The following is a 17,948-nucleotide window of genomic DNA, read 5'->3' as shown; positions in this document are numbered from 1 at the left end:
ACTTCTTCTACATTGGTCACAACAGCGAGCAAAGGACCCGCTCCATCAATATCTGATTGACAAGCCTACTTCTGCTAAACTGTAGAGCCCATTATTTCTGATTTCGATCGCCTGCGAAACGAATGCTTTCACACGTTCTTTTCTATTCCCATTATCTACTCCTACTCCAAGTTTGCAATTATCTCTGAGTAACATCGCGCCCTTGCCTCGTGAGTCTCAAGGATGCAGGTGACTTTCATTGAGGTGGCGTAACCTTGGTTTCGGAGTCGTACCCGTAAATCCATCATTCATCCTTTGCGATAATACTAGCCAGGAATGTCAGTCGTTGGCAACTGTCTCCTCCAGTTCCGTGATGATGAGGACACTAGTATCTTTCTGGTACTGTATGAGAATCCTTGGCACAAATACGCCATATTTCTAAGCCTTCGTGTAAAATTTGTGATATGAACCAATGAAAATGTTTAATTTCTCGCAATCTCACGGACGCAGTCAGTCGAGGATCAGATCTCACAAGTGCACTGACCTGGGCAGTTTCCTTATTACTTCAACTCACGGATGAGCGACCAGGATGTGGATCATTCTCCATGGGCATCCTTCCAACTTCAAACGTGTAAACCAGTGAAAGATTATTTCATGAGTTATTGATGCATCACCACATCCTACTTGAAATAATTCGTACGTCCCTGCAACTGTATTTCCCTCACGTTTAAAATAAAATTTCCCACTGATTGACTATTTCCTTTCGATCGTCTATTTCACAATAAGACACGGATCACATAACACTGCCTAGCTCAAGTGATCGATAACGCTGTGACATCTTATATGTTACCAAGTGTAACTGCGAAGAACATCTTGAGCTACAACAACTATTTTTTTTATTATTATTATTTGAGGAAAAAAGAAGAAAAAAGAACAAAACCATCTGGGTATTAAATGAACAGTCTTTGAAATGAAATGAAAACTTTCAGTTTTACGTCCCACGAATATACCAGCTAGGCTAAGGGAGACAGTTATTATGAGAAATGAATTAAATGGTGGAATGAAGAAAGTGGGAGGAAACGGAAGAACCTTGAGAAAGTCTACGAGCATGGTGTTTGTCCACCATAAAGTTCACTTGGCGCGAGCTGGAATTGAACCGGAGACCCCAAGCATCAGAGGTGAAGGCTCTACCACTCTTTGTATGATACATGTGTGTTCTTGAAATAAAGAAAATTATTAAATTATTAAACTTGCGTGTATCGCAAAAAAGATAAATCTTGATGTTGCGAGTATAAGAGTCCAAGATGTGCACAGCAGCTTTTAACTTAATTGGAGGGAAGGTTGGATTGAAATTTAATGTGCTTTTTTTTTTTAACAAAGAGACTATATGAGACGTGGAATTGCAATTTAACGCGGGATCCGAACCACATGAATTTCTTCCAGGAATTGAACCCGGGTCTCCTGTGCCAAAGGCGCGTACACTAACCATATCGTCATGAGAGAGCTCTTTAACTGATTGTATGTAGTCTGCTCTATAACAGTCCATATCGCCGTTGTTTCTAGCTTTTTCGAATGGAACTCGTACATTTTAAACTATTACCTCAGGCTGGATCAACTTAGAAACCATTGTATTTTATTTGTTGAACCGGATGAGTTATCACGCGTATAGAAGACTAAATGCAACACGGGAATTCAGAACTCTTTCTGTAAGTATGTGTGTAATATCATAAAAATAATTTATGTACAAAAATATCAACCTTTTGCAGATTGTACTAATAACATTAAATCATTCAAAGATAAAATTCGTCGTGTATAAGAAAAACTTTTTTTTTCTTTCTCGCATTTATATAATGTTTTCTCTCAGTAATCACAATTCAAGATCTGCAAATGTACATTGAAATAATGCTACAATTATTCAAGTCAATAATAATTTCAATTGTCATCTTCTCTTCTAAGAGCATCGGCAACAGTGTGCACCGGCAATGGTGCATACAAGAACCTACCTGAGCTAGGCTTTCAAACAATGGAATGAGTATGAACTTGATGAATCCAATCTGTGCGGAGGATTTTGTCACTTTATTGCGGTCCATAAATGGCGCTACTGGTAAGCCTTCTTTCTTCTCTCTGTCCGACTATAAAAAAGCAAATATTAATAAATAAGTTATTAAATAGAATCAGAGGCGGACTGGGAGTACAAGGGCCCACCCGGAGAATGATGCTTAGGGGCCTTAATAAATACCGAGTTGGTCTGCAGTCTGGACTGCCCTTTTAGGAATGAACCCTTAGCTGAAGATTTGAATGGCTAAATCCCCCACTTCCACGAAATGTAAGGTTGTGCATGCGTATCTATAGCCAAGTATTATTTTGCTTTCTTTATTTTCTACAGTCTGAAAATCTTCGTGATGAATCGTACATGTGCCTCCAAAGCCGCTACTGTTTATATTGAAAGAAATCTGCCGATTCCATCTTCAAAATTATGAGGAATTTAATTTTTATTAATGGTACATGCAAACGAGTGAATACATTATAATAAACTTAATTTCATCGTGTAAAATAATAGTCTATCTTTGTAGATTCGTTTACATGATACGTAATGAAGAACATTGAGTAACCATCCAATTATGGAAGTGAGATAAAAGAAAGTAACATTTTGAAAACATAGCAAGTTTAGAGAAACGGTTTTAAATCATTTCTGATAAAGCATTACTAATTAAATTGGAAAATTACAACAATATATTAGCATTACAGCCTACAATATTTTTTCTACAACGATAGTTAGGAATCACCTTCTCAAAATCAAGAAAGAAAAACGGAATGAACAGCACGAACTTTTGATATAAAATTTCGCATACTTATTGACTACACAGAAGTGATAATGCATTTGTCAGTCATGTTTTTGATGGGGTTTGCAATTCTTATAAAATATGTAAGTAATGAAGTTCATTAATCAAACCAACTTTTACAGCAGCATTTTTCTAAAGACAGAAGAAGATTTCCCAATTTAATCGATAATTTTATCATTAGAGATTTTTTGCAGAACATCCCTTCAATGGCATTAAGCATAAGTGATTCCAGAATATGATTTACAAAGACGAACGTGTTTGAGTTTTATTTAATTTAAGGCAACTGAATGCTCGTTCACACGATACTTGAGTAACTGAAAGGGTTATTAAATATTTGTATACAGTAAACAGTGTTTGGAAAGTGGAAACATGCATGTTATATCTTAGTAGCAACCTGTAGCAGCACAAGTAACACTGCTTACACGGATGATTTTCGTTGCACATCTTATAAGACTGCCTTCTGAAAAAGAGGCAATTCATTCCTCAGGTTCACTTTCGCCCTCCACGGCACTACACTTAGTAGAACTGTCGCATTTTGCAACATCTACGTCGGGTTGTATGTCAGTACAGTTTTTTTTATTTGTTTTATCACAGTAGTCTGGCAGAGTTTTCTGAAGTTTTTCCAAAATTTTAGCAAAATACAACAATTCAGATTTCAAATTTTCATGCTCAAATAAAAATTTTTCAGCTATCTCCTGCAAAGCATCTTCTGAAATACCCTCATTTAGTAAATCAATAAATAGGAGAATCAAGACAAAAAGCATCGATTTTTTTTTTTTTAATCTGTCTCGTGGCCCGAAACCCAAGAATTCGGGCCCCACATGTTTGGACTCAGGTCCCTTCTATTCGCTATCAAATATATGCGCTGTTCCTTACTGAAATGCAGCATCACAGTATTGTCTTGTAATGTTCGGTTGAATAACATTCAGGCAGCATAATAAGGAAACTTCTTTTGTGAGCAAAAAGCATGGAGAATATGGCATGAAATCCTTTGGTGCCCGATTTCTTGGACTTTGGGTCCCGGGCCAGATTTACGACATCACCGGTGCGCTCAGAGGAAACCGACTCTTTCTAATGCAACCATCCACGTAGAAAAACTCCGTGTTTCATTGGTGAATAGAAGGGACCCGATTTTATACTTTCGGGGCCCGACATCTGAGAACATTAGGCTCCAGGCTGGATTTGTGACATCACCGCTGTCCTCAGATGACCAAGACCTTTCCATTGCCACCTCCTACGTCCAAAAACTACACACTTCATTGGTGTATCTTCTATTCACCAATGAATAGAAGATACCCAAGCTCGAAACTTCGGAGCCCGATTTTTGGGGCTTCGTTCCGTTTTTTGACATGACCACTGTGCTCAGTGGATCATTATTTATTGCCACCACTCGCGTCCAACTACTCCATGTCTAATACTGTTTCCTTATCGTAGATGAATCAGCTCCATGTTCTTTTTATGGTATCGATTGCACATCACATTATTGAATACATAAATTATGGACAAGATTACATTTTCGAGTTAAAAATTTACATGTATTTTTTAGACTTTTTTTTATTGTTTTATTGATTTTTCAACAAACAAGGCTACGGGTTGGGCAGGTGCCTCTTTCGCTAGTGCCTTCTCCCTTCGCTAGCACTGCGGGCCCATTAGTTACGCTACTGGTTACTATGAACGAGAACGGAGTTTTGAATTAGTTATAACTAATCGACCAATATCTTGTGATTTTGAATAGGGCAGGACCCTCCCGGAAATTTCCGGGTATCCGGGCGGCCCAGTCCGCCTCTGAATAGAATTTACAATAAAATAACACTTACAATTATTAATTATTTTGTTAAGGTAACTCGAAACAATTCACCTTGTTAAAATAAAACTACTTTCTTTTTTCTTTCCACCGCTGTTCTATTGTATTGGCTGCAGCCAATATACAAAACATTTCATATGGGCTCTTCTGAGGAGGGTAGTTTTAGTTTCCAAAGCTCCCGATATTAATTGTAAGTAAGTGGTGACTTTTTAAAATTCTTGGGTTACTGAATTTGTTCACTTAGTAAATGCAGTACGTATGAGAAAAAAGACACATAAAAACATTTATTGGTCTTGTATATCATTCACGTAAATACACACAACCTATCCACAAGGTACAAAGTATCACGAAGTTACAGCTGGCTTCAATCGGTCGGAAAAGATAAGACGTTTGATCAGTTTAGAGGAAACTCAAGCAAGAAGCCAAATCGTGAAATAATAAAACTACCAACAACATAAAGAATTAATCATTGAGCATTAATAATTCAATGATTATGACGCATGGTATTGTGCAGAATAAAGCAAAGAGATTACAGTTTGCATGCATATAAATGATTATCTTCATTGTTCAAAGAATAACTTGACAAAAGTTCAGAAAAAGTAGAGACTACTGTGGTTTTAAATGCTATCAGGATATTGATCGCAACCTAAACCACATTAAAAGACAGAACGCCTTCTTCTAAGTGTTCAAAAGTGAACGAAAATTCTACAATTAAGTCTTCCCATTGATTCAATAATCACTTGATAGGATAAATTTAATACTAGAAGAAAACAACTATTAGTAGCCTCTGATGAGGATTTGCAAACAAAGTTGAAAAAAAAATGGTATTGATTGTATTAGCAGTAACTGAATAAAACAGTTCGCTTTCCTCAATTTACATGGCTATCCATCAGCTACTTATTGTTCTTGAAGACATTTAACAATCAGACCGAAATCTATATGAAATAATGTATGTATACGACTTTTGTAAAGAATAGTGTTCATGTAATAGAGTTCTAAAGGAGTATTTTGGTAATATCACTTAGAGCAATTTGTCCTGAAACTAGAATTAATTTCTTCTGATGATTAAATTTAATCACATGACGCTTAAATAAATGTTCAAAACAATGTGGTGACAAATCTTAACTCAAAACTTGTTGAACAGAGTTATTAGTAAATGTAAGTTGAGACACCTCCACAGTATGCCATTGTTGGAATCAGTGGTCTTGCGAGGTGGGCTAATCTGGTCCACTAGAGGATGAAGAGATCGGAGTATTCAAGGTGACTAAGACAAATTGGACGGCATCTGCAGCGGAGATTTGAGTCGTTGTCAGATCTGGCATCACAACAAGAATTGTGGTGAATAATCTACTAGAAGTAACCCCAACTTCAGGTGTCCGGTGGCGTATCTGCTACTCATTCCTCAGTACAGTCAAATGTGTCAGCAGTGGTGTCAGCCTAAGGTCCAATGGAAGATAGAATGGGATTCTGTAGTGTTTACAGATGAAGGCGTTTCTGCTTGAGTGCTAGTAATACATGTTCACATATTCGCAGAAAGTCTTGTGAATGTGTGTTCCTACCGAATTTCATCGGTCATTGAGATACAGGTTATACCCCAGGTGTTCAGATTAATATTGTATAGCAGCAGGAACCTTCGTTATTATACTGTGCAGTACAAAATCGAGAGAGAGACGATCGAATTTATTGTGTTCTCATTTATAAGTGGTATTCCGAGATGTTTGTTTCAAGGCTATGACATTCATCCTCTTTCCGTAGCTATCCTACGGTACGTAATGCTCTCCAAGATATGAAGCTATCCTGGCCGACAAAGTCGACTTTTTTTTTTTTTTTTTTTAACCATATGTAAGATATACTGAATGCCAGCTTCGGGCTCAGTTCATTACTAGCAAAATACATTGACAGATTTGATATAGATAATCTACACACCGATCTACAAGATGGAATCCAACATATCTACGTGTGTATGCATATTCATGTGTATGCTTGCATCCAAGTGGCGGTGATTCCATTGAGTACTTTAACATGCGATGCGCAAACATAACGTGATTTGTATTCTTGTAGTTTTAATATAATACATATAATAAAAAATATAGATTAAAATATTATCTTAGAAGTCCCTGGCGTAGGTTCCTTTTTAGAGTTTGAGTTTCACTTTTCAGGAGTGTACTTTTGCTATATATTTCTCAACGTATTCTCATTGTTTGCGAAATAAAATTTAAAATATTTCATTATTTATATGAGCATTTATAATAAGAAGAAAGTATAAGCTTTACCTGATTAAAATATTCTTCAAAAAGACAATCTACCCAAGGCTCTGACACATCCGTGGGTCGAACTTCGTTCGATATATCACAAGCTTTAATGAGGACCATCTTCAAACTACTCAAATGATCTTCATTTGTGAAATCAAAACCGTCCAATTTTGATCTGAATCTTTCCAAAATGTCATTATGCTTTGCCATATCTGTAGCAAGTATGAGTGATATAATACCCTACAAAAACAAGATTATATGAGTGATATTACCATGAAAACTTCACAATAAAAACTACATTAGTCGTATGAACTACCAACAGGAGATGCAACTATATTGCATTAGATAAAATAGATTATTACTGATCAATTTTACAAAGAAAGAAGTCTAAACATGACGTATGGATAAATCAAACCTGCCAAATACTACTACTACTACTACTACTACTACTACTACTACTACTACTAATAATAATAATAATAATAATAATAATAATAATAATAAATCATACATTTGTACATTTAAAAGTGTAAACATTAATAAATAGAGTAAAATATTTGCATACAGCTTGTCTTCTTACAACATAAACTGTTGATACATGCAAACCCTTGATAGCAAAATTATGTATCTTTTTTAAAAGATTTTTTAACTACGGTTTCTTAGCAACTTACCTAAAATAGACTTACTATGTCTATTAAGTTACTTCATTCCTTGTCTTGTTCTAACATTAGGAACTTTCAATAAAATAGTTTGTACTATATATGGGCTGGAGTATCCGATCTTTTAACACGCGTCCGTTTTCCAACACATCAAGTTTTAAAAATTTAATCCATTTTTCGTAGTTATAATCGCAAATATCGTATCTGGTTTTAAAAAATAAGTATATTATAAACCTCTTTTGTATTTGGTATAGCCTCTGAGAATGAACTTCAGCTACAGAGTTCCATACTGTACATTCATATTCTAATTTTGGTCCAATCAAAATCTTATACAATGATATATATGCGTCAATATTATTAAAATTATTGTATTGGGTTAGTAAAATTCCAAACATTTCGTGGAATCTCTGGTTATTACTTTCATATGTTCATCAAATAAAAGTTTATTGTCAAATATTGCACCTAAGTGTTTTGTAATTCTAATGTTTTCTAAGTTGATTCCATCTATACAATGCTCATCACATAGTTTACTTTTCTCGTTTATGACATAGCTTTGTTTTATTTACACTAATACACATTTCATTTTCACTAGTCCATGGACACATTCTATATCAGTATAATATCTGATAATTTTGTACAGTTTAATATTATCTGCACTCACTAGAATACCAACGTCATTGATTAATTCAGGTAAATCATTTATAAAGATTGAGAACAGTAAAAAGCCCCAATGGGGATCCTTATGATATCCTAATCCTAACGATATGTAAAACTACATGAACTGACACTAAGTAAGGGCACTTCCGCTTGACGTAGAAAGATGAAATATGGCATGATTGTAACTTCCCGGGATTAACCCACAGAAAAATTGCCAGAAGTGAATATTTTTAACTCTTAGCGGAGGGAGGAGGCGTTCTAAAGGTGGGATGAAGAAATTCCCCAAGCTATTTAAATGAGCCTTTCTTCGAACCTATAATTTCACTTTTAGGTAGGCCTACTTTGAATAATAATAATAATAATAATAATAATAATAATAATAATTTGAAATTCGGTATACTTGTACGTTTTCCATAGGATTATTTAACAAAGTTGCTAAAAAAATCCAACTTTAGAGTGGTTTTATGGGGAACTGAAAAGTCTTTCCCATGTTATTTATATGGGGACATCTTCTACACCCCAAAAATTATTGGGCACTTCATGTAGGGTTACAATGATTAAATTTGACGTGAATGTACCTTTTTGGGACTAACGCACAGTAAAATTGCCAAAAGTGAATATTTTCAATTTTTAGGGTGTCTAAAGGGTGTATGAAGAAATTTCCCATGTTATTTAAGTGGCCCTTTTTTGATCTATAATATCATATTTTAGGTACTTGGAATTGGAATAAAAACTTAAAATTCGGTATGGCTTGTACGTTTTCGTTTGCGTTACCTAATTACATTACCAAATTAAAAATTTCCAAGTTTAGAGTGGTTTCATGGGGAACTGAAAAGTCTTTTCCATGTTATTTATATGGGACATCCTCTACACCCAAAATGTTTAAGCACTTCCAGAAGAACTAGAAAGATGATATTTGGCAAGTTTACAGCCTTCTGGGGCAAACCCACAGAAAAATTGCCAAAAGTGAATATTTTTGTTTTTAAGGGGCCTAAAGGGGCGTTGAAGAAATTATCATGTTTTTTTTTAAATGGACGTTTTCTTGGGATACAAAACCTTATATTTTGGATAGTTGAAATAGGAAAAGAAACTTGAAATTGGGCACAATTGTGGATTTTAAGAGGAGTAAGGCCGTAGGTCGAGCAAACGCGCAGATCTGGGGGCGAAGCTACCAGCTAGCCAAAAGCTAGTCCTTCTATAAATTGCTCCAGCACCAGAATGTGTAGAACCTACCTTTACTCTATACGATCTTTCTGATTCTAGAACCATTTTTGAAATCTTGGATTCCATCCTGTAGATGATAATTTGTCAAGTAAGAGATAGCGTGGTACATAATCAAAAGCCTTGGCAAGATCTATATATATACCATTAAATTGTAATCTTGAAAATTTAACCTTTGAAATTTCTTGGGCTATTTGAAGAAGATTGGTGACAGTTTACTTATTTGGTTGTTAGAAAACCATGTTGAGATCATAAACCTGACACTTCACTTTAAATTAAATATATTCTTGAATAATATATTCGAATATTTTACTGAAGGCACTTATTGTTGTAATAGGTTTGTAACTCTTCAGGCCGTATTAATCACCTGATTTGTAAACTGATATAATGAACGATCTTTTCTAGTCATTTGTAAATACTGCATTTCGTAAAGAAACGCTATAAATCTTAACAAATATTGGCGGTACTAAGCTTTCGTTACAATCTTTTATTAGATAACTAGATATGTTGTCAAGTCCCACAGCAGTTCAAGGTTTTAATTTTCCAATTTCTTTAATTGCGCGACCCTCTGTTATATGATGTATATCTATCAAAATTTTGAAGCTACTTACTAATTACGGATTTACATCTTATATTTACACCATAATGCTGACTATTCATTACTTTAAAATGATTTTCGTACATGTCTTTAAAATTTTCACTATGTGTCCACAACAAAATCATTACCAATACAAATTGTATTTGGAACATTCTGAAAAGTTCTTTTAAGATCAAATCAAAAAGGACTTGCATTATTTATTAAAGTTAATACCAAGTTTTATAATACTCACTCTTTTGCTCAAAACATTTTCTCTTAACTACTTTTCTAAGTTATAAGAATTGCAAATATTATTTTACCTCCCCAATCTGCTTATATTTAATGTGTTACCTTCTTGTTATTTATTATTTTTAAGTTTCCTAGTATTCAATGGGAGACTCCTGTTCTTATTATCAATTTGAAAATAATCTTTTTGCATATTTCCTTCAAAAATTTCCTTTAAGGTTTTGCAAACATTTTCTTAACTGAGTTCAATTACAGGGATAATGAAATCACCAGTTATGATTGATCTTGTGTCACTGATTATTTAAAAAAATACAATGCTTTCTAAATACTCTTTACATACTTCTACGCTTACGCACTGAGGCAAATAATGCAGTCCTAATATGATTAGTTTATCATTAAGAATTATTAACTTTATCCATACAGCTTCTAAGTTACTAGCATATATTACCCGCTTCGATGGGTTGAAATGAAAATTTAAGTGCATAACTCCGCATTTCATGTGTTTCGTACCCATGAAATATGCTGTTTTCGTTTTTAATGGCATCGATTTAAACAGCTCCGGAAGATCATCGATCATCTCGGCGACTCCGAAAACCATGGATTCGACATTAATATTGGTCATTTTCGATCATTTATATATATCCCCCTCGCCCATGTTGCGGAGCATGACATCGAAAGTGTCACCGTTCATCTCAACGACCCCAAAAATGTGGATTCAGCACTAATATCGGTCATTTTCGATCATTTTTAAATATCTCTTCCTCCCCCTCCTCCAAGTTGCGGGGTTGAATTTGAATTTAGACGGGATCGAAAGTATCGCTGTTCACCTAAGCGACCCAGAAAACTATAAATTCGAAACTGAAAGTGGCCATTTTCCATCATTTTTATATATCTCTTTCTCCCCTTCTCCCACGTGGCGGGGCTGATTTTGTATTTAAGCCGGATCGGAGATGTCTCTGTTCATCTGAATGATCTCAGAAACTATGGATTAGACACTAATGTTGATCATTTTCGATATTATTATATACAGCTCCCCCTGCCCCTCCGTGCTGCGGCACACGGCATCAAAATTGCCACTGTTAATCTCAGCTACTCCTAACACTATAGTTTCGATACTAATATTAATCATTTTCGATCATTTTTAAATGTTTATCCCTTCCTAAACGTTGTACCCTTCCCCTCCACAACTATCAGGGCTGAACTTAGATTGAAACAGCATCAGAAGTGTCACTGTTTCTCTCATCGACCCCGAAAACTATGGCTTCGACACTAATATCGGTCATGTTCGAACATTTTTAACTTTCTTCCCCCCTCCTCCTCCCCTACGTTGCATCTTCAAAGTGAATAGCCTAAGTAATCCATGTCCCTAAATTCATGTATGTTGAAAATTTGATTGAGATCGGTCAGGTGGTTCAAGAGTGATGAAGTCACAAAGCAGTCATTTTAATTTTATTTTTTTTGACATATATATCTCCCCCTCCCCCTCCAATAGGTTGGCTTGTTAGAGTGAAACGATAAAAAACGACCAAGTCTTGACCTTCATATATGTTGAAAATTTGATCGAGATTGGTTGGATGATTGAGAAGTTATTAGGTTTTATTAGTTTGTATTTACACCCCTTCCCCCTCCCCTAGAATCTACCGTTAGAATGAAATTACAAAAATGTTTCCAGATTCGAAACTCATGTATCTTGCAAAATTTGATTGAGATCGGTCGGATAGTTCAAGAGTTATTAAGTTACAAAAATAGTCACTTTCAGTCTTATATAAATTGATTTTTATATATCTCCCCCTCCTTCTCCTCCCCTACGTTGCTCCGTCAAATTTAAATCATAAAAACGATCCCAGGCCTGAACTTCATCTATGTTGAAAATTTGATCAAGATCGATCTAGTGGTTGAGGAGTTATTAAGTTTTATTTATTTTTCAATATCTCCTCCCCCTCCCCTAAGCTCTATCATCAAAGTATATAGCCTATAGCCAGCCCAGCATCGAACCTCATCCATGTTACAAATTTGATCGAGATCGGTCGGGCATTTGAGGAGATTTAGAGTCACAAACATAGTGATTTTCAATTTTATATAAATAGATAAACTTCTATCTGCACTAATTATATTATAGTTATTAGAAAGGCTCATAGTATGGTCTCTCTTTCGGAACCATGGTTCGAAAAATAAAAGGATATGATAGTCTGCTGTATTTATTTCGTTTACAATATTTGCTACTTTTATACTAAGATCCTGAACATGTTGAAGAAACAAACAAATTTCAGTATTGCTCAGCCTCAAAGATTACATTAGTGTTACTCACTTTTATCTGTATAATTACCTCCACTCGACGTCATTGATTGGATATCAATTATATCTGTGCTATAATTTTAATTGATTCCTGATTCAGGCACCAAACATGCATTTTTCTCATCCAATAGCCCATAAAATTTCAAAAAAAAAAAAAAAAAAAAAAAAAAGCCTTCATGCCACATCATTTCATTTTTATCATTTGGTAGCCACCATTTCTAAAACTTAAATAAAAAGAAGAGTATGTGTCATACATAGTCTTAACATTCAATCATACCATCACAGGTAACTTTGGGGTCGAATCTTGTCACAAAAAATGCTTGGTAATTCACAGATCTCTTAATAATAATAATAATAATAATAATAATAATAATAATAATAATAATAATAATAATAATAATAATAATAATAATAATAATAATAATAATAACTGAGCTATCTCGACCACTTCAGGTTTAAATAAGAGGTTAACGTAAGAAATGGAACCTATTCTTGTGACTGAATCGATTGCACGAAACCGTCCCTCAATATTCTCTACCGTTTTTGCTCTGATAACTATCGACGGACAGAAAGACATACAGATGGACAAGTGGAGATAGCCGTCCTATAAGACTTCCAACAATTATGCATAACGTTGTTTGGAAGTCTAATAGCCATAACAATAATGTATCGAACATTCAAAAATCACCTACCGAGACGAGCAGCAGCTTTATTCATAGTGACGAAATCTTAAGAGAACGATTTACACACGTGATTTCAGGTTGGTTCTCAATGGAAGTGCAGTTTTCTTGAAGAATTTCATGTTTCAGTGTAGTTCAACGCCTTAAAAAGCCTCGTACATGAACGAGACGTTAAAATAGCTTTATCCTAAGTTTTATCCCCTTCTGAACACTAATTGTTTATATCATCATAGATTAATGGAAAGAAACTACACTCAAGCAACACAAGACCGTTTACTAACAATATATATACATATATATACAGGGTGTATCAAAACAACACCGACAACGTTTGGAAGGTGACTCCTGACACCAAGATAAGACAAAAAGTATAGACCAACCTGGGTGCACAAATGCTTCTTTTCGGAGTTACAGGCTGCCGAAAACATGAGAAAATGAACTTTAAAGGGCCATCGCTCCAATACTATGAGATCTACTCTAGTCGGGTCAAGACTTCACTTAAGAACTAGTATGTGCCCTATCAAAATATTCACGTTTCAGAATCCTGTGGTACTTCTGCAACAGTTTTTACAGAGGTAGTTGGTGAGTACTTCAAATACCCCTTAGCCAAACTTTCTCTTTAAAAATTGTTGCGTGAGTACCGCAGGATTCTGAAACACGTATTTTTGGATAGGACACATTAATTCCTAAGTGAAGTCTTGACCCGACTACGGTAGGTCCCATAGTTTTGGAGCTATGGACATTTAAAGTTCATTTTTTCATGTTTTCGGCAACCTATAACTCCGAAAGGAAGCATTTGTGCACCCAGGTTGGTTTGTGACAATTACCTTATATTCATTTTTATTTAATTTTAAATACATTCTTTTAATTCAATTATGCATATTATTAAAACAACTTTAGCGAATGTAATTTTAAATTGTGTGTGTAAAAGAAAAAAACAAAGGGAACTGAAACAGCATTCTTTATTTTCTTTCCTTATCCAAGAATAAGATGTTTTCTTTTTATTCTGTATACCCGTCATTGCGGCAAGGACATTTAAACTACCCTTCTTTTGTCTCTTAATACTGAATGTCTGAAGCCACACAAGACCACACATACACAGGGCCATTCATAAACCCAAGTAAAGAAACAGAAGAGTTTTTAACATCCTTCTGTGAAAGAGGGGAAACATAGTAAAGCCTGCTCAAACTGAATAGAATCGTAGTGCAAAATAATCTCTATGAATTTTTTAAACTCACATTTCCGTCAGGATGTTTCCACGTAGAACTTAGATAAAATTGTGGCACAGGTTTGTATGTTGGTCCAAGAGCACGAACCAGACAAGAAGTCTCCAGATGAACTTCCATAAAAATCTTAGATACAACTTGTAAAATTTACGAAATCACGTACTTTGGAGAGACGACGCTAGAGCACCGTAAATGGACGGATACGAATAAAATAAAATTGAGGACATCAAAATAATTTGACGAGTGAGAGAAAAAGGGAGGAAATTGAAAACCAGTTAGAGGCGTGTCCTAAAAGATCGTCGAGCTGAGAATTCAAAATTCCAAGTCAGTAGTAGTTAAGTTGAAGATCGGAAACCAGTGCGTCAAAAACATTCAAGCATACCCAAAGTTTCACACACACTACACTCCAAAACATACCACACGTTAATTAAGAGACATAATGAACAGCTAACTTAGAGAGCAGCCCAGTGGACGATATTCTTCGACACTAAAGTATAGACATTTATACGTAGATTTTTTCAACTAAGAAAAACGTTAAAGCTCCGAAATATATTAAAATATTTACATACCTTTTGCGTGAGTGATACATTTTCACGCATATGCATATATTTACGAAAAATTCCAGGCAACAAGCGTTAACGGACTGGTTTAGCTAAGATTAGTAACGAGTCGGGAAAACAAACTTGAATGTTGCTCACACATTTACAGAAAGCACTTAAACTAGCCTTAAGAATGCGCGATTAGTTTGCATTACCATGAACACTTCTTAAAAAACACTCAATATAATTAGTCCGTGCAACACTACACTCACGATAGAAAGAGTGATGTTGGTGCAGTGTGATAAAAGTGCTAGTGCAGATAAGTGCATTGTGGAAGAGATAGATCGACGGAAGCCCTGCTTCGATGGAGATGGTCAGACCAAAGCGCGTCGCTCCTCGCAGATTAGGAAGGAGGCACAGAAAAAGTCCGATGACAGAACCCAGGATCCAGGACCTTCGTCGCGCAGGCACGAAACAAGGAAACGTAAGGACCTCTGTGTATGTGTGGTCAGCGTAGTGACGACAACGAAAAGTAGGACCCACCTAAATTATTTATTGGTGTTGAAAGGACGATTCTCAGCATTAAATAAAGACGCAAGACTTTCTCTGTACAGAAATTAAAAGTCGGAAAAAGTTGAGATTTCAAAACATGATTTCATCGCATTGAGAATAGGTACTCTATTTCGAACTTTAGCTATCAAAGATTAAAAATTTTACCTTAAAGTCGGCTTACATTGAACTATAGAGACACTTTAGCAATTATATATATATATATATATATATATATATATATATATATATATATATATATATATATATATATATATATATATATATATATATATATATATTGTGATATTAGTGACCGCATCGTTCTCATTAAAGAGATATTAATTCCTATAATTTTTCTATTTGTCAGTTATGATTTATAATTGTGGATAAAGGAAGATAAACTAAATGTAAACGAAATAACAAGTAGACTTTTAGTGGTTCGAATTGTGCAATTTTTGATAAAAGTAGGCAATCTAAGTATTTAAATTAGAATATTTAAATTTACATGAAGTGAAAGTGCATCATCTTCGTTATTGACAGGCACTCTTTGGATGTAAGAGAATTAAAAAGAAAGCTTGATATATTTTCTAGAAGTGCATTCAGTGTATTGTTTAAATTGTAGAAAATCACTATGTTTGTAAAGTTATTCACATAGGAGTTGGTAACTTAATGAATTTATTTCAATCAATATGCTAATAGGAATTTAATGAATAACCTGCAGTAATGTCTCAATAAAATTTTTTGACGTAGAGAGCTCAAAGGTTAATTAGTGATTAGAAAAACGCAAATAATCTCCTAATCAGTCATTTTTGTGTTACGGAATCCGTCAATAAAACGGAACTGATATTATATTCTGTCATGAAGAATACGTATGGGCTAGTAATCATAAAGTAGGCTAAACAAAGCCGCATTTAATGTATCATTCTGATCCTCTAAACAATAGAGCGATCAGAAGTCTATGCGCATAGATCATACAAATAACGACAACCTACGGCTATATGCATATTTTACTGTTGCAACACAAGAAAAACAATGAAAACTAGACACATTTGTCTGAGAATCTCTTAAAAGACGTCTTTGCATTCAATATGAATATTTGAGTATTAATTGTATTTTATGTATGTATGCAAAGCTATATTTATGATTTACCTATCTATCTATCTATCTATATATGTATATGTATGTATGTATCTATCTATCTATCTATCTATCTATCTATCTATCTATCTATCTATCTATCTATCTATCTATCTATATATATATATATATATATATATATATTTGTGTCTCGGTATTTTTCTATATTCGCCAATATGTGTGTACATGTTATGCATGGTTAAATAACAATACTACTCGCATTGGTATTATGCGTGTATGGTGTATTCTTGTTTGTGTTGATATGAAATTTCATATCAGGTATAATTATCTCCTAATCTCAGTGATGATTAGAAACGATTAGAAGCCAGGCATAGGTTTACTTAGTTTCCTTAGGTCATTCCATTTTTCTTTCAAAATTTCTCACTAAATCTCAAATAGAAGTCATGACTTATTTCAACTTATTTTACCTTATTTCACCTCATTGCACGTATTCTAGATTACTTTCTAAATTTAATTCAACCCAAATCGTAGGTATTTAAATTCAGATTCCAAAAAATTATATCATTCTTAAATACATATATATATTTTTTTGAAATGTCTTTAGTCATAAAGTATCAGATGATCAACGTTAATCATATGTTTATTTTCCAATGTCACGTGGATAGATATTTCAAATGTAAGGTTGTAAGTTAACCAGTTTTCTATTGTACATAATTATGAAAGCTCATTAAGTAAGGATAAACAATCATAAATTTCACCTAGCACTGGTTATGAATATTGGTTTCATTAATTTGTTTATGTGTATCAGGTAACTTATAATAATTCATTCAAGCTATAGGTCGAGAAAGAAAACATAAATGTAACTTACTTAATTTAATTTTGGTGCTAAGGTCTTATGCCTTACTTCTCATCTTTGTTATCATGAATTACATGTTCAGTGTTAATTTTCGTCTTGCTACTTGCTTGATTTTTTTAAACTTTTTTTTTTTTTGTTTTTTACTCATTAAAGCTTTTATTATATTGTTAACCTAAATCCGTGAACTTTTACTTTCAAAAACAAGTTGTATCCTTCACCTCAAGAATAACATTGGTTTTCAAGGGTTTCTTAGGCTGAACTAATAAGGCAATGTAGGCAGTCTTCCAGTTCTATCTACCATGGACTGAATTGAACTGATTTTCATGACTTTCAATCAAAATGTTAAATTCAAGATATTTGTTTATTTCTTGCAACATTATTATTATTATTATTATTATTATTATTATTATTATTATTATTATTATTATTATTATTATTATTATTATTATTATTAACCTCAAATT

At 34.1% G+C, this 17,948-nt stretch overlaps 1 protein-coding gene across 1 annotated transcript in view; it reads right to left on the bottom strand.

Annotated features, from left to right (window-relative positions):
* The window catches only part of LOC145687567 (high affinity cGMP-specific 3',5'-cyclic phosphodiesterase 9A-like), a 37,449-nt gene that overhangs the window by 10,235 nt on the left and 9,266 nt on the right, over nucleotides 1-17,948 (bottom strand). The window contains exons 6-7 of the mRNA XM_081761032.1: nucleotides 6,900-7,118; nucleotides 1,983-2,111 (exon numbers count right to left, since the gene is read on the bottom strand). Coding sequence (XP_081617158.1) covers nucleotides 1,983-2,111; nucleotides 6,900-7,118 — 348 coding nt within the window. The remainder of the gene's footprint in view (nucleotides 1-1,982; nucleotides 2,112-6,899; nucleotides 7,119-17,948) is intronic.

The sequence above is a fragment of the Thermobia domestica genome, chromosome 6 (assembly GCF_964235325.1).
Source record: "Thermobia domestica chromosome 6, izTheDome1.hap1.1, whole genome shotgun sequence".
NCBI classification, from domain to species: Eukaryota; Metazoa; Arthropoda; class Insecta; order Zygentoma; family Lepismatidae; genus Thermobia; species Thermobia domestica.
The sequence above is the reverse complement of the archived record's forward strand: the minus strand, read 5'-3'. Positions and strand labels throughout refer to the sequence as shown.